Here is an 18,492-nt window from a genome sequence, read left to right as displayed (position 1 = left end):
TGTCAAATTTCCATAATTTGTGGGTTTGCTTTCTACTGGTCTTATCACTCTTAATCCCTGAGCGCTACCACCCTATCTTAAATACTGACTCTAAAGCCTTCATATCTAGCAGGACAAGTTCCACAGTGTATTTTTCTTCAAAATTTCTTTGTGATTCCTGACTCTCTGCTTCCATGTAAATTTTTAAATCTATTGTCAGTTTTTACACACACACACACATACATCAGGCTCTTGGGATTTCAGATGAAACTACATCAACTCTACAGATGAATTTGGGGAGGATTTACATTTTTTTACAAACATGGTATCTGTTACCTTTTTAATAAACTGTCACCTTTTTACTAAACCTGATACAGCACTCCATTTATTTAGATCTTCCTTAATGTCTTAATAATGTTATAAAATGTTTTCTATTAAGATCCTTCAAAATTATACACAGGTATCTTGTACTATTTCTTGCTATAAAAATGGTATGGATTTTCTTTTCATCTATATTGATTTGTCATGCCACTGTAATTCACTGTGCATTCTGAATCAGAGGATTTCTGTATTTCCCATAATACCTAGAAAAGTATCAGTTATTATGTCATGAAATACAGCCTCTCCCATAGAATATATTCTATTATAATCTCCTAGAATTCTGACTAAATAAATGTTGGACACTCACTTTATTCTCTAAGGCTTTAAACTTATTTTATATTTTCTATCTCCTACTATCTTTTCACTTTGGCCACCTCATGCGAAGACTTGACTCATTGGAAAAGACTCTGATGCTGGGAGGGATTGAGGGCAGGAGGAGAAGGGGACGACAGAGTATGAGATGGCTGGATGGCATCACTGACTCGATGGACGTGAGTCTGAGTGAACTCTGGGAGTTGGTGATGGACAGGGAGGCCTGGTGTGCTGCGATTCATGGGGTTGCAAAGAGTCGGACACGACTGAGCAACTGAACTGAACTCTCTTTTCAATGATTTCTAGTACTTCAGATATATTTTCCAGTTTATTAAGTCATGCTTTCAGATTCTGGGCAGGCTAGAGTGATAGGCACCCTTAATAACTAAAAATTTAGGCAAAATACATGGAACAATGGTTTTAAAAGACACTGGGCATCAGGCAATGATGTATAGTGACCCTTAAGAGACATGAATACGTGAACCGTGAACTTCCAGACGTTCAAGCTGGTTTTAGAAAAGGCAGAGGAACCAGAGATCAAATTGCCAACATCTGCTGGATCATGGAAAAAGCAAGAGAGTTCCAGAAAAACATCTATTTCTGCTTTCTTCACTATGCCAAAGCCTTTGACTGTGTGGATCACAATAAACTGTGGAAAATTCTGAAAGAGATGAGATTACCAGATCGCCTGACCTGCCTCTTGAGAAACCTATATGCAGGTCAGGAAGCAACAGTTAGAACTGGACATGGAACAACAGACTGATTCCAAATAGGAAAAGGAGTACGTCAAGGCTGTATATTGTCACTCTGCTTTATAACTTATATGCAGAGTATATCATGAGAAACGCTGGGTTGGAAGAAGCACAAGCTGGAATCAAGATTGCCGGGAGAAATGTCAATAACCTCAGATATGCAGATGACACCACCTTTATGGCAGAAAGTGAAGAGGAACTAAAAAGTCTCTTGATGAAAGTTAAAGTGGAGAGTGAAAAAGTTGGCTTAAAGCTCAACTTTCAGAAAACGAAGATCACTGCATCTGGTCCCTCACTTCATGAGAAATAGATGGGGAAACTGTGTCAGACTTTTATTTTGGGGGACCCCAAAATCACTGCAGATGGTGACTGCAGCCATGAAATTAAAAGACACTTACTCCTTGGAAGGAAAGTTACGACCAACCTAGACAGCATATTAAAAAGCAGAGACATTACTTTGCCAACAAAGGTCCGTCTAGTCAAGGCTATGGTTTTTCCAGTGGTCATGTATGGATGTGAGAGTTGGATTATAAAGAAAGCTGAGCGCCGAAGAATTGACGCTTTTGAACTGTTGTGTTGGAGAAGACTCGAGAGTCCCTTGGACTGCAAGGAGATCCAACCAGTCCATCTTAAAGGAGATCAGTCCTGGGTGTTCACTGGAAGGACTGATGCTGAGGCTGAAACTCCAATACTTTGGCCACCTCATGGGAAGAGTTGACTCTTGGGAAAAGACCCTGATGCTGGGAGAGATTGGGGGCAGGAGAAGGGGACGACAGAGGAAGACGGCTGGATGGCATCACTGACTCACTGCACATGAGTTTGGGTGAACTCCAGGAGTTTGTAATGGACAGGGAGGCTTGGCATGCTGCAATTCATGAGGTCGCAAAGAGTTGGACACAACTGAGCGACTGAACTGAAATGAACTGAACTGAAGAGACATGAAATAAATGAGATGAGCCCTATCACTCACTGTTCCAGCTTATTGATGGAAGAATTTCTAGGCTGTGGCACAGGAAAAGGAACCCAGCTGGACTTGGTGGTTCCCCTAAATTCAGACTACAGGACTGAATTTAGAGTCAAGGGAGGCCAGAGCAGTTAGAATTTATAGGGCAGATACTAGAGGAGTAAGAGCACAGGGTTAGAGCTCCAGAGATCTACAAAGTGTGCCCCTGAATCTTCAGCTGAGCAGAAGCTCAGCCCACAAAAAGCTACCCAAGGCCAGGGAAAGAGCCATCAAAGAACTAGAGGGAATTGCACTGAGGGCTCGTGCCAAGTCAGGAATAGTTTCTTTCCCATCAGTCATTTGAAAACCTCATAATTCATGGGGCAACTGGTAGCAAGTGTACCCAAAAAGATTTGGTCTCAATAGTAAAACAAAATTAGTCCAAAACTAAATGCTCCTCTAGTCCCACCTAATTAAGCTTAAAAGCAAAACCAAAAAGGATCGAGCTACTTCCATCTGACCTAACTGTATCATAGAACAAACTTCAAGAGTGTTTCTAGGAATATAAGCTCTCCAGCAACCAAAAAAATAAAACAGACAATGTCTGACATCCAATCTAAAATTACTGGGAATGCAAAGAAGCAGGAAAATAACAACCTAAGTGAAAGAGGTAAAAAATCAACTGGCCCAGGATTGATTGAAACAGATGATAGAATTAGTAGATAAATAAAAACAGTGAAGACATGGAAAAGGAAACTAGCCAAAAGAAAACACAGTGAGAATAAAAAAAAACAACTATCAAAACTCTTAACAATTTGTTAAAAACCCTATCTCTAGTGAGAGCAATAAGGAATGAAAAGGAATTTCACTTTTACTCTAAGCCTATATTACATGATTTTTTTGTTTAAAAACACAAAAGAGCAAACAACTATCAGAGCTAACACTTAATGAATGCTTATGATATGGCAGTGAATATTCTAGGTTTTTGATGTGTATTAATTCATTTAATTTTCACAAAAACTCTAAGAAATAAGTTTGAGTACCATTTCTATCTTACAAAGAAATTAACAGATAAAAAGTTTAAGAAATTTGCCTACAGAAAACAGATGACAGAGATGTATCAATATGAACCCATGTAGTCAATCTTCAGAGTACATACTCCTAGTCAGTCACCAATCACAGCTTCTCTAAAATATTATCTTGTAATTTTAAAAACATATAGTACATTAAAATAAAATTGAAAGTCATTTATACAATAAAATATACCCCAAATTCAGTTCGACAAATTACCTGGTGATTAACACATGTCAAATGCTCAATAGTTTTCTCTAATTCTGATTTTCCAAAAATACTCATTTCTTGGAGATGCTGTAAGAGAATTTTATAGAAGATGTTCATAAGCAATGCAATTCTACAGCACTATTTTGTCTTTTTATAACACAGAAATGCTTTAGAAAGAAAATCACTAGAAATTTTACAAAAATGATGCTTTCGGTTGAAAACAAAAACAAGAGTTCTTCATCTTTTACACTCTACCTCCATGTGTGACCATGACAGAAGACACAGACTGATATGGGTTCATTTATAAAGATTTATACGGATCAATCCATTAGCACAACCATAAAGGGAAAAACCCAGCAGATTAAGTAAGCCCAGAGGTATGCCCTCGTGAGAGGAGACGTAAGAGGAACAGACTATAAAGGAACAACAGATGGGATCAGGAAGACACAAAAAACAGAATACTAGAGGGTGACGCAAGAGTTCAAAGTTTCAAGAGTGAGCTGGTCAATAATATAAACACCAGTGTTGTTATTTTTGGTTATATTAACTTATCTGACTTGTTGATGCTAAGTCCAGGACAAATAATAATGCTGGTGCTCTGCGAGAATTTTTCACGCCAATTCTTACTTCCATCCGTGTTATTCATTAAAAATGGGCTTCCCTTGTGGCTCAAATGGTAAAGAATCTATCTGCCTACAATGCAAGAGAACCAGATCCCTGGATCGGGAAGACCCCTGGGGAAGGAAATGACAATCCACTCCAGTATCTTTGCCAGGAGAATTACATGGACAGAGGAGGCTGGCGGGCTCCAGTCCATGGGGTCACAAAGAGTTGAACACAACTGACACTTTGACTACTATTTATTAAAAATAAGTTAAGACATCTGATGTTTGGATTATATATTTCATTGAAAAAGTCACTCTGCTGTAGGCCTTTTTTTATTTACTAAATCATTCAGCCAGTACTGAGTACATGTTATATACCAAGCACCAAGTAACGTATGAGGGATACAGTAAAACAGATAAAGTCTCTGATGTCATAGACATTATAGTCTAGTAAAGATAAACCTCAAACTATATATTAAAATAAAATTCATGAATATTTTGCTAGGAAAAGGAACTTGAAGGCAACATATTGGAAGGGAATTAGAGATCCAGAGTTCACTTTCTATGCAAGGAAATGACTAACCTGGCTCTAAAGGATGAATAGAAATCAGCCAGGTGAGGAGACTGAAAGGGATAAAGGAGTTTTCAATAGCCTATGTTAAAGACAGGGGCATGAGAAAGTCCATTAAGCCTGGAGTTGAGAAAATGAGGGGTGAGGAGTAGGGAGGGCTGAGCTTGACCATGATATAGCAAGGGCCAATCACGAAAGTCCCTGAGAACAGTTAATGGATTTTAAAACAGGAAGTGAAGTAAGCAGATTTATATCTTTGAACAATGACTCTGACTTCAGTGTAAAATATGGATTTAAGAGGCCACTGGTACACTAGTGCAGCTGAGAGAATAATGGCCAGAACAGGATGGTAGCAGGGGAACAGAAACAAGCAAAGTGATGCAAGAGAAACCATTGTGAGCTCAGGAGCCAGAGTCTTTGTGACTTCATTAGCTGGGTAATCTTGGGCAAATCATTATTACTATTTTTTTATTAAGGTATAGTTAATTCACAATATTACATAGGTCTTAGGTATACAACATAATAGTTCACAGTTTTTAAAGATTTACTCCATTTATGATTATAAAATACCAGCTATATTTGCTGTGCTGTACAATATATTCTTGTAGCTTGTTTATTTTATACAAACTCATTAGTACCTTTTTTAACTTTTTTTTTAAAAATTTTGTATTTGCCCACATCACAGCATATAGAATCCTAGTTCCCAGACCAGGGATCAAATCCACATCTACTGTTTTGAAAGTGCAGTCTTAACCACTGGACAACCAGGGAAATCTAATTCCCTACCCCATCTTGCCCCTCCCCCCACCCCCTCCCCACCAGTAACCACTAGTTTGTTTTCTGTATCTGTGAGTCTGAGTCTTTCAGACTAGCTTGTTTCATTTTTTTTAGATTCCACATGTAAGTGATAACATAAAGTATTTGTTTTCCTCTGACTTATCTCACTAAGCATAATGCCTTCCAAGTCCACCCATGTTGTTGCAAATGGCAAAATTTAGTTCTTTTTTATGGCCAAGTGGTACTCCATTGAATATACATACTACAGCGTCCTTATTCATTCACTGATGGACACTTCAGTTGCTTTCATATCTTGGGAACTATAAATAATGCTGCTATGAACATATATCTTTCAAATTACTGTTTTTATTTTCTTCAGGCATATACCCAGGAGTAGAATTGCTGGATCATATATTATTATAGATCTATTTTTAGGTTTTTGAGGAATCTTCAAACTGTTTTCCACAGTAGCTACATGAATTTACAATATCAACAGTATACAAGCATTCCCTTTTCTCTACATCCCTGTCAACATTTGCTCTTTGTGGTCTTTTTGACAACAGCCACTCTGACAAGTTATAAAGGTGATACCTCATTGTGGTTTTGAGTTTCATTTCTCTGATGATCAGCGATGTTGAGCATCTTTTCACGTGTCTGTTGGTTCAGCAAATTATTTAAACTCACTGGAACTTAGATACTGCATCTGTAAGCACTGCCTACTGAAAAGGCAACTGTGAAGATTTACTGACAAAGCCCTTGTAAAACGCACTGAGAACGGAGTTTCCCACATGGAAAGGGCATAACACATGTTACGTATTATTAGAGGTAGCTCAGTAGGATTCTGTGATTAAATGAGAGATAGGAGTTTTCAGGGAGAGAGGACTCGGTGATAATGCCTGGGCAGTGAAATACAGGAAACTAGTAGAGGAGACTTAATGACTGAGAGGATTAGTTGAGTTTTTACATTAAAAAATCTGTTGTAAACTCATAAATCCTGCCTCCTGTACTCCAGAGAGTCTGGTAATGAGTGTCACCTTTTCTGAGTTTTTGGTAGTACTGTACTTTTTTAACCTACTTTTACATTCCTTAGTCATTTCAACAGATATGAAGGATAAGTCAGTAGCTTGTACTAAAAGTTGCCATACTGCACAGAAGTTTTCCATTTGGTAACTGCACCACTTATTTTTATAAAAAAAGCACTTTCTGGAAGGCAATTTTCCAGAAGATTCAAATGAAAAGTACTCTGTTGGGGCAAAACTTTAACTGAAAATCTATGACATAAAGACCTTTATAATACTTAAAAGTTCTTATTCTTAACTTTAGGTACTAATTTCTAAACATCAATAATATTTATTGGAAGTAAACTATGGACTCCATAATAGTAACACTAATAGTTAACATTGAGTTCTTTTAATGTACTGAGTACTGTTAAGTGCTTTATGTATGTTAACATTTTGGAGAGATTATGAAATAAAATACTGCCCCTAGATATGACACCAAAAGCACAAACAAAAGAAAAAAATTAAATTGGACTTCATCAAAATTTTAAAATATCTGTGCTTCAAATAACGGTACTAAAAAAATGAGAAGACTACCCACAGAATGAGGGAGGGAAAATATCTGCAAATCATTTATCTGATAAGGGGATTGTATTGAGAATATATAAAGTATTCTTACAACTCAGTAAGATAATCCAATTCCAAAAAAATGAGCAATGGATCTGAACAGACATTTCCCTAAAGAAGATATACAAGAGGCCAAATAAACGTATAAAAATAAGCACTTTAGTCATCGGGGAAATGCAATCAAAATTAAAAAGGATACTGCTTCACACTCACCAGCATGATGATAACAAAAAAGATAGATAGTAACAAATACTGGTAAGGATGTAGAGAAATTAGAACTCTAACCCCTGCCAGTGGGACTAAAAATAGCACAAACACTTTGGAAAAACAGCTTGGCAGTTGTTCAAATGATTAAAGTTATCGGTATGACTCTAGGTATACATCTAAGACAAAGGAAAACATACCCACACAAAAAGTTGTATACAAATGTTCACAGCACCATTATTCGTAACAGCCGAAGAGCAGAAACCACCCCAATGATAAAGAAAATGTTGTCTATCCATACAATGGAATATTACCCCATAATATGAAGTAATAAAGTACTGATACATATGACCTAACACATGGACCTTGAAAACATTATGCTAAGTTAGAGAAGCCAGACAAAAACAAAAAAAAACCACATACTGAATGGTTCAATTTACATGAAACGTCCAGAGTGGGTAAATCTAGAGACAGAATGTAGTGGTTGTCTAGGCCTGAGGAGGCTGGGAGATGTTAAGAGTGACTGCTAACCAGTACAAGAGTTTCTTTTTGAGGTAATGAACATGTTCTAAAAGTGACTGTGGGGATAGCTGAACAAGTCTGTGGATAAGAATTAAAGATTTTAAAATTAAAAAAATAAATAAAATTAAAAAAAAATAATACCCCCCAAAAAAACACAAAAAACAAAAACAAAAATAAAATAAAATTGTTTGCAATTCTTAAAAAAAAAAACAAAAAACAAAAAAACAAGTCTGTGGATATACTAAAAACTAATGAATTATACACTTTAAATGGGTAAATTCTATGGTATGTGAATATCTCAATGAAGCTTTTTTTAAGGAAAAAGAAAAAAAGATAACCTCCCTCCATATGAGGGAATTCCTATCGAGATCAGAGTTGGTTATTTTCTATAAAGAAACAGATAATAAATGTTTTAGGCTTTGTGGATCATACAATTTTTACTGCAATTACTCAACTCTGCCACTGCAACACGTAAATGAATGAGTATTCACACTAGTAAGTATTATCAACAATGAAATCTGAATTTCACAATTTTCATGCGTCATGAAATGTTCTTCTTTAGATTTTTTCAATGATTTCAAAATGTAAAAACCATTAGTACATTGGCCATATAAAAACAGTGTTCTGGATTTGGCTGATGGGCCATGGTTTGCCAACTCCTGATCTAGATTCAAAATAGTCATATCACAGGAAAACATAAAAAAATACCTCCCTTTTTCTCAATAAATTACCTTTTAAAAATAAGTCAATCTAATTACTTACTTTTAACTTGTCTTTTAAAGCTTCCTTTTCTGCCATAATCCTTCTTAAGTCAGATAATGCAAGTTCTTTTTCCTTTTCTATAAGACTAACAGTATTATGTGAGACTGTAGTTTGGGTAGAGTCTTGTCTTAGTGCAGATAATTCTTCCTGAGCCTTAAAGTAGTAAAAGATATAAATTAAAAAACACTGGATATGCTCCCAGTTAAAAAAAGGAAAACTAAACATATGCTACTTTTGCTCTCTTCCCAAATGCCACCAAAATGAGAGTAAATGGATTCGAGTACTAATAGTAATAATTAAAACAAAAAGACAAGAAGATGGAGAAAAGTGCCAACCATAAAATTTTGAAAGCCAAATAGCAGATGGACAACTACTAATTAAGTAAGCAGACCCAAGAAAGCTGAAATCTAAGCCAACTGCAGGAAAAGCCCAGAAAGTAAATCAATTTGTACCGCAGAATCCCAAAAAAACTCCAAAAGTAAAAAAAGCTTCTTCAGCTTGGCCTTTTAACTCATATATCTTTCTCTTCCTCTCAAAATAGCAATAGGATTTCATGGGAGATTGGTATGAGAACAAATTTTGGTGATAAACACCATGCTTTGCTCAGATTCACCTTGCCTTCTGACAACTGAGGCTTGTAACTGGTCCAACCTATAGTGAATTTCCCCTCCCTATCCCTCAAAGCTAAGTCCTTAATATCCAATGTATCCAATTAGTTAGTGCTACCCACTGTAAGATACATATAACCCAACATGACTGAATCCCAAGGAAACACTTGACTCAGAGTCAGGCTGAGACCCATTCAGTAGTTTGAGAAATAGGGAATTATCCCAAAGTGACCTGACCCATAGATACACTAGAAAAGAGGAAAAAAAGAAAAATAGAAATCTCTGCTTTGGGAATAGGATGATAGTAGAAACTACTAACTATGAAGGAATATCCCTAAGATCCATACACCACAGTAATATAAAGGATATACACTGGTTCCATTATAGTTAACTGGTGTTACACAATCAATATCTTACTTCATTATATAAGACACTTAGTTTATCTCTTTCTGCTGTCAATAATTTAACATTGGACTGTATATCCACCATGTGCTTTTCAAATCTTTCTAGCATACGCTGAAGTTCGTCTCTTTCTCTTGTGATGAGATCGATATCCGAGTCGTAATCACCCTGAAACATAATTCAAGACAGAAGTTATCATTTGTTGTAATTATCACCACATGGTTGCCACAAGGATGCTGATGACGAGACTGACTGAAAGATGCGAACAGACAAAAAGAACAACTTCCTTTAATGTAATTAAGGAACACAATTATTAATCTATAAGGAGAGCAGGAGAGAGAATGCTGGCAATACTGGGGCAGGCCTTCAAGTTCCTGGCAAGAGACCCAGCTGCCACTGATCCTACTTGGTTGGATCCCAGCAGATGCTTCAGCTGTCATTCTCCCCCAGTTGTTTATACTGGTGTTGTAACTAAAGTATAATCCCCAGATCGGAAGCATGCAGTATCTGGGGACGTGCAAGGCATGCAAATTTTGAGGTATATCCCAGACCTACCCAATCAGAAACTTCGGGGACAGGGCCCAGTAACTGGTTTTTCAAGCCCTCCAGGTGATTCTGATTCATTTGGAGTTGGGAATCACTAGTTTATAACCCTCTCCACTCACCCAGTACAAGCAACTCTAACAGACTAGTGCATTCCTCAGTGTTTTCTGAGACTAAATCCAAGATCAATTTCTCAGGCATACCATCCCCCAACTGTCCCAGCACCAAACCTATGTGAGGTCTATTTTTCTGCAATCAGATAAATATAAATATTTCTACCAGACGGTGTACATTAGGATATTCACTAAATAAGCAAGTACTTCCAACATTCCTAAAACAAGATTATGCCTATTATTCCATTACAACTTTAAAAAAAAAACAAAACCATTAACTTCCTAGCTACTGTAGAAAATAAATATGGTAAATGTATACTTGGGGTCTATGGTATACTAATGTTCAAGTACTATATGCAGAAGCCCCAGATAGTAACAATCTGGTATTCTGCTACATTGGAAAGCATCCTGATCTATGTTAATATCTACTATGCACATGCCATGTCCAAAGACACTTGGTAAATGGTAAATATCCGTGAAGTATCCTTCACCTGCCACTTGGAAATAAGTTATCCTCTTGGTTAAGCAAGAAAAGTCAAGGGAAAATGAATGAGAATAGCTATCTGGACACCCTGAAGGACAAAATGTATCTGTATTACAGGATAAAAGCAATTAGGGTGAGGACTTAATTAACAAATAACGATAAAAGAAAACCTATAACTTAACCATATTTAAATAAAAATATTTTTACAGAAAGGAGGTGGTATGCCTAGATTTTAGAAAAGAAGAGCTCAATGAATAAGGATTTGACAGTCTGTTTTCATTATTGTCTCGGTCTCAGCTTAAATGCCACTCTGTAAGGAGTCCTTCCAGATTCTCCAATCTAATTTAGATCTCCCTCCATATACCTCATAGCATTCTGAATATTTCCCGTATTCTTTCCTCATTAACACTTACTATAAATGAGATTATAAAGTTATTTACACAACTGGGTGTTAATGTGTCTTTATCACTAAAACCAGAGATCAAACTGCTAACATTCACTGGGTCATAGGAAAAGCAAGAGAATTAAAAAAAAAACAAACCTGCTTCACTGACTATGCTAAAGCCTTTGACTGTATGGATCATATGGAGCACAACAAACTGTGGAAAATTCTTAAAGAGATGGGAGTTCCAGAGCACCTTACCTGTCTCCTGAGAAACCTGTATGCAGGTAAAGAAGTAATAGTTAGAACCGGACATGGAACAACGGATTGGTTCAAAATTGGGAAAGGAGTACATCAAGTTTGTATATTATCACCCTGCTTATTTAACTTATATGCAGAGTACATCATGCAAAATGCCAGGATGGATGACTCGCAAACTGTAGTCAAGACTGCCAGGAGAAAAAAAAAAAAGACTGCCAGGAGAAATATCAACAATCTCAAACATGCAGATGTTACTGACCTAATGACAGAGAGTGAAGAGGAACTAAAGAGTCTCTTTAGGACGGTGAAAGAAGAAAGTGAAAAAGCTAGCTTAAAATTCAACATTCAATAAACTAAGATCATGGCATCTGGTCCCATCACTCCATGGCAAATAGGTGCAGAGAAAGTGGAAAGAGTGACAGATTTTATTTTCTTGGGCTCCAAAATCACTGTGGATGGTGACTGCAGCCATGAAATCAAAAGATGCTTGCTCCTTGGAAGAAGCTATGACAAACCTAGACAGGGTATTAAAAAGAGAGATATCACTTCACTGACAAAGGTCCGTATAGTCAAGGCTAGTTTTCCAGTAGTCACGTACAGATGTGAGAGTTGAACCGTAAAGAAGGCTGAGAGCTCAGGAATTGATGTTTTCGAATTGTGATGCTGGAGAAGACTCTTGAGAATCCCTTGGACAGCGAGGAGATCCAACCACTCAATTCTAACGGAAATCAACCCTGAATATTCACTGGAAGGACTTATGCTAAAGCTGAAGCTCCAATACTCTGGCCACCTGGTGTGAAGAGCAAACTCACTGGAAAAGACCCTGATGCCAGGAAAGACAGAAGGCAGGAGGAGAAGGGGATGACAGAAGACGAGATGGTTGGATGGCATCACTGACTCAATGGACATGAGTTTGAGAAAGCTCAAGAAGATGGTGAAGGACAGGGAAGCCTGGTGTGCTACAGTCCATGGGGGTCACAAAGAGTCAGATGTGACTTATGGACTGAACCACCACCACCACCACTAAAATGCAAATGCTCTCAGAGACACAGTAGGTCCTTCTCACCACATCTTCGGAGCTTAGCATGTAATTCAGTAAAATGAATGAATTCCCCACTTCTCTAAATATGTCTTGTATGTATGTATTTGTGTTAATAATTCCCTTTTATCACTCCGTTTTTCCTAAACACAGACACACACACACCCAAACTCATGCACACATACCCACAATGCTAGAAAGAGAATAGGAAATAGGTCTTCTTTATCTTGTATCCCGGATGCCACATTCATAGCATGCTCTCAGTATACATCTACTGAATTAAACCTAACTTTCTACCTACCCCTGATGTGCTTTGGAGAAGGAAATGGCAACCCACTCCAGTGTTCTTGCCTGGAGAATCCCAGGGACAGAGGAGCCTGGTGGGCTGCTGTCTATGGGGTCGCAGAGTCGGACACAACTGAAGCGATAGCAACAGCAGACGTGCTTTGAACCAGCAAATAATAAAGAAATAAAACACTTACTAGGAACTAGGTGTTATGTTGGACCCTTATACATAATTATGTCGGACCCTTATACATAATTATGTCATGTAATCTTCATTAGAGGTTGTAGACACATTCCTTACTTTGCAAATGAGGAAGCCAGGGCTCCATGAGTTAGGTAACTTGTCTAAGGTCATAAAGCCAGTGTGTGGAGCTGAAGCTTCTATAAGGTTTCCAACTCCAAAGCATTTCCCATTATACTATACTCAAAATTCACATCTGGAAGTCTGGTGAGTATAAGGTCAAAGAGACCAGTGCTGTCCCTACACAGATAACACAGAACCATTGGGTATCTTGTTGACAAAAATCACTGATATGAAAAATGTCAATATTTTTTCTGAGTTGCAGCAATCCCAGGAAACTCTGCCCAACAATCTGCTATAAAAAGCAGGGGTTGAAAACTCAGCCTGTACCAAATCTAGCTTTAGAGGTTTATGCTGTCTGCCAACGACTGTTTCTAAGCATGTTTAAAACATCCAGTTTTAGGCCAGAATTTACTCCTTAGTTCACAGCACTCACACCCATTCACTCCACCCATTTCACTCATGTACATCACCCATTATTCCCTACCACGCCTGAAATTTACTACTGGGACTCTAAAATGCTACCAAAGTCCCAACTTTCTAAACTTTACAAAATGAATTATGTCAGGTATCATTAGAACTTTCAAGAAACTAAATAAGATGAAGGGGGTAAGGCCTCTCCTGATTTTACCTGTACCTAACCTGTATCTCAACTTCTCTTTCAACCAAGCAAACAAATCCAATATTTAAAAGTATTGAGACACTTATCCACTTAGCTCTACTTAATAAGTTGATTAAACTAATCAACATTTTTGAAGAAGACTGTTCTACACAATGAAGGTGATCAATTCAGTGATTTATTTTTCTTGATTCCTAAGTATACATGGAGCTTAAAAAAACCCTCAGTATATATAAATTAACTTACACTGTATGTTCCCACCAATTCATTGTGCTCTTAACAGATAACAAAGCACAGTGTTTAAACTAACACTCTAAATCAAATTCAGTAACGAGCCAATGAGGTTAAAAAGCAGTCTAATCAGAAAATGTCTCAAAACCACTTGGCAGTAGGCAGAAGATCTTCAGGAAAAATATGACAGAGTTGGGAAATGCAGCCAAGTCTAAAATCAAATGTCCTGAGTTTTAATGACTGTACTTCCAACTTCTCTAATTTTATCCAGTATATAGATAATGTTAGGGTCATAGAAGCCTCCAGGAATACTCTAATTCCAACGTTTAAAAGAAAGAAAAATCTAAAGAACCCAAATGATAGTCATAAAATGTTGAAAATAATTAAGACATAAAATGAGGACATGTTTTTACTCTCTTATGCTGCTAAGTCACTTCAGTCATGTCCGACCAGGCTCCCCTGTCCCTGGGATTCTCCAGGCAAGAACACTGGAGTGGCTTGCCATTTCCTTCTCCAATGCATGAAAGTGAAAGTGAAGTCGCTCAGTCGTGTCCGACTCCTAGCGACCCCATGGACTGCAGCCCACCAGGCTCCTCTGTCCATGGGATTTTCCAGGCAAGAGTACTGGAGTGGGGTGCCATTGCCTTCTCCTTTACTCTCTTACGCATCATCGTTAACTTAATACATCTTTAGACCATCAAGTTGCAAATGTGGTTGTGGTGGACAAAGGGGATGATCTGTCCAGTGCTCACTGCCATCATTTACCCTTTCCTGTTGCACAGTTATCATGGAAGATGCCTGGTCTGGAAAATGTGGCCTGCCTTTCTGACGGGTTCAAGGCTGGGAATGGCATGAAGCCACGTAGCCTGCCATATAGACCTAGCCACTCTACTCAGAGAGAGAAAATGCAGCTGATACCAAAAGTAAAGATTAGAAAGAGAGGAAGTGTCCAGTAGCAGGAGTTCCTGGATCCAGTTTCTGGAAGCTCAGATGCCCCTGCACTCTTCCCATATATATAATTAGCTACTTAATCTCCCTTAATTTCCAGGAATCAGTACGTTATACTTTGTTTTTAAGTAGTTTTCCTAATTAATGCAGTGTTCCTTAAGTCACAGAAGGTCACAGAAGACTACAAAATTGAAAATTAAGAAAGACTTCTTAAAAATAAGTATGAGTAACATTACATTATTACAATAATAAATCAAAAGTTTGCTCATAAAGATCTTTCTTGCCTTATCAAACACTCACAAAGAGGTATTACCTTTTCTAGCGTTTTAAATACTGGCATTTTTTCACATGTAGAATGACTTCTAGAGCAAGATCTTCGCTGTATTATATGTTGGAGTTTTTCTAGTTCTTTCTTATAAAAATCTCGTTCATCTTCTATACCTTTCAGAAATGTATCTAAACGAGAAGGTGACTTGTCTCGTCGTTTTATTCCGTGTTCTAGTCTCATCCTCTCAACTTCCACAGTGAGTTCTCTTTCTGCAAATTAAAGTAATAAAATCTTAAAACAATGTTGCATATAAAAGTATTGAGACACTTATCCACTTAGTTCTACTTAATAAGTTGATTAAACTAATCAACATTTTTGTTGATTAGCCAAATAAATTATATCAATCAGCCAAATAAATTATATCAATAATTTTTACAATGAAAGCTACTAAAAATCATTAGCTGTTTTGCATATCACCTACAACTGCCAAATATCAAAGAGGTAAATGCTGAAAGAGGGAAAAAAAACCCAAAAATGGTATTAAAAGTTTAAATAAATCCAGTAAGTCAAGTGCTGCTTTTTCATATACAGTCTGAGTACTATTTAGTACTACACAGTGAACAATAAATTATCACATGGCACTTACTCTCTGGTGACCTGAAAATGCACTATAAGAAAATTTACCTGTTAAAACTGGTTATAATATGTGTGACTTTAACATTAAGCTTAAATTTAACATAGTATACACAAAACAACTAGTCTTTCCTCAAACAAGCGGAATTACTCACGTTTACCATAGAAATTACCTTTTCAGGAGTCAAAAGTCGCCTGTGCATGTGCACGCATGCTAAGTCGCTTCAGTCGTGTCTGACTCCTGGCAACCCCATGGACTGTAGCCCACCAGGCTCCTCTGTCCACGGGATTCTCCAGGCAAGAATATCGGAGTGGGTAGCCATGCCCTCCTCCAGGGGATCTTACCAACCCAGGGATGGAACCCCCATCTTTCATGTCTCCTGCACTGGCGGGCAGGTACTTCACCTGTAGGACCACCTGGGAAGCCAAAAGTTGCCTAATATTGGCAATTTTGTACAGCTCACTCTAATTTAACTGATGTTCCTTACAATTCAAAAGCATGAAGTGATTTTCAAGACATATTCAGATTCACTTACAATCTTCTTTCATTCATTTGACAGATAATTACTGAGCATTTACTGTATGTCCAGCATGAGCTAAGAATACAAGTATGAAAAACATGCCCAAGGTCAAACAATTATTCTAACTGTAGCAGGACAAGAGTCACAAAAGAACAGCATGCAATACAATCCAGAGGATGAATAGCAGAATTCATTCTAAGGAGTGACCAGAGAGGTTAAGAAAGCAAGAGAGCTGAAGGAATGGGCAAACGCCTTAAACAGTAAGTCAAATAAACTGATGAATGAGAAGTATTCACTGTATTTAGCATAATGGAGGTGACAGGTGACCTTAACGAGAGCAGTTTTATTGGTGAAGTAGAGGAGAGAAGCGAACTGGAGTGGACTGAGGTGTTAAACGGAGAAGGAAATGGCAACCCACTCCAGTATTCTTGCCTGGAGAATCTCTTGCCTAGAGAACAGATGGAGGCAGTGGCCTTTCATAAAAGCCAAATGGCTCTGCTCTAACAGGGAAGATAAGGGTGGACAGGTTCAAGATCTGGGGACAGGAAACATGGAATGCCTCCCTGACAGCTTGTTCTTTTAGGAAAACTGAGGTAAGATCATCTACTCAGAATGGGTTTATATGTTCCCTGCAGAGTGGGAGATCAAACAGTAAGGAATATAGAGTAAGATCTCCATATCTCACTGAAAGGGGCACTGTGGTTCGGGACCATGTAACTTCCAATGCTATTGCTACTGTCTGGGGCACACGCTTGCTCCTTGGAAGAAAAGTTATGACCAACCTAGATAGCATATTCGGAGAAGGCAATGGCACCCGACTCCAGTACTCTTGCCTGGAAAATCCCATGGACGGAGGAACCTGGTAGGCTGTAGTCCATGGGGTCGCTAAGCGTCGGGCACAACTGAGTGACTTTACTTTCACTTTTCACTTTCACACATTGGAGAAGGAAATGGCAACCCACTCCAGTATTCTTGCCTGGAGAATCCCAGGGACAGAGGAACCTGGTGGGCTGCCGTCTATGGGGTCGCATAGAGTTGGACACGACTGAAGCGACTTAGCAGATAGCATATTAAAAAGCAGAGACATTACTTTGCCAACAAAGGTTCGTCTAGTCAAAGGTATGGTTTTTCCAGTGGTCATGTGTGGGTATGAGAGTTGGACTGTGAAGGCTGAGCGCCGAAGAATTGATGCTTTTGAACTGTGGTGTTGGAGAAGACTCTTGAGAGTCCCTTGGACTACAAGGAGATCCAACCAGTCCATCCTAAAGGAAATCAGTCCTGAATATTCACTGGAATGACTGATGCTGAAGCTGAAACCCCTACTTTGGCCACCTGATGTGCAGAGCTGAATAACTGGAAAAGACCCTGATACTGGGAAAGACTGAAGGCAGGAGAAGAAGGGGACGACAGAGGATGAAATGGTTGGATGGCATCACCAACTCAATGGAACTGAGTTTGAGTAAACTCCAGGAGTTGGTGATGGACAAGGAGGCCTGGTGTGCTGCAGTCCATGGGGTCTTAAAGAGTCGGATACGACTGAGTGACTGAACTGAACTCAACTGGGGCACATGCAAGCAGTGCTTAGCTGCTCACGAGTAAATGTTTTAGTTGATCCATGGCTGGATTGTGGGTAGGAGGATGCATTCAAAACAAAGAAACAAGGGAGTTTCAGGTATCTGAAAGATTATGCTGAAATGGCAGGATAGAGATAGCATGAAAGGAAGTAAAATTGCAAACCTTCTAATGTAGGCCTCAGTTCAGTTCAGTTCATTTCAGTCGCTCAGTCGTGTCCGACTCTGTGACCCCATGAATTGCAGCACGCCAGGCCTCCCTGTCCATCGCCAGCTCCTGGAGTTCACTCAAACTCACGTCCATTGAGTTGGTGATGCCATCCAGCCATCTCATCCTCTATCGTCCCCTCTCCTCCTGCCCCCAACCCCTCCCAGCATCCCCTAAGCACTTTAATAATATATGAACTCATTTAATCCTCGTAACAATCTTTTTTGGGTTAGGTGCCATCTTAACCACACAGATAGGGAAACTGAAGCAACGTTGAGTAACATGCTCAAGTCATACAGCTGGTTAAGCAGAGAAGGGGTCAGATAGATTAATCCCATAGATGCTAAAGAGCCTAGGATAC

General features: G+C 38.5%; 1 protein-coding gene across 2 annotated transcripts in view; it reads right to left on the bottom strand.

Moving 5' to 3' along the window:
* Window positions 1–18,492, bottom strand: part of CEP135 (centrosomal protein 135) — a 74,517-nt gene that overhangs the window by 32,471 nt on the left and 23,554 nt on the right. For both annotated transcript variants that reach the window (XM_018049480.1, XM_013964641.2), the window contains 4 exons: window positions 15,244–15,467; window positions 9,740–9,892; window positions 8,715–8,867; window positions 3,658–3,735 (listed from right to left, as the gene is read on the bottom strand). In XM_018049480.1, the coding sequence (XP_017904969.1) occupies window positions 3,658–3,735; window positions 8,715–8,867; window positions 9,740–9,892; window positions 15,244–15,467 (608 nt within the window). The remainder of the gene's footprint in view (window positions 1–3,657; window positions 3,736–8,714; window positions 8,868–9,739; window positions 9,893–15,243; window positions 15,468–18,492) is intronic.

The sequence above is a fragment of the Capra hircus genome, chromosome 6 (genome assembly GCF_001704415.2).
Source record: "Capra hircus breed San Clemente chromosome 6, ASM170441v1, whole genome shotgun sequence".
Lineage (NCBI taxonomy): Eukaryota > Metazoa > Chordata > Mammalia > Artiodactyla > Bovidae > Capra > Capra hircus.
The sequence above is the reverse complement of the archived record's forward strand: the minus strand, read 5'-3'. Positions and strand labels throughout refer to the sequence as shown.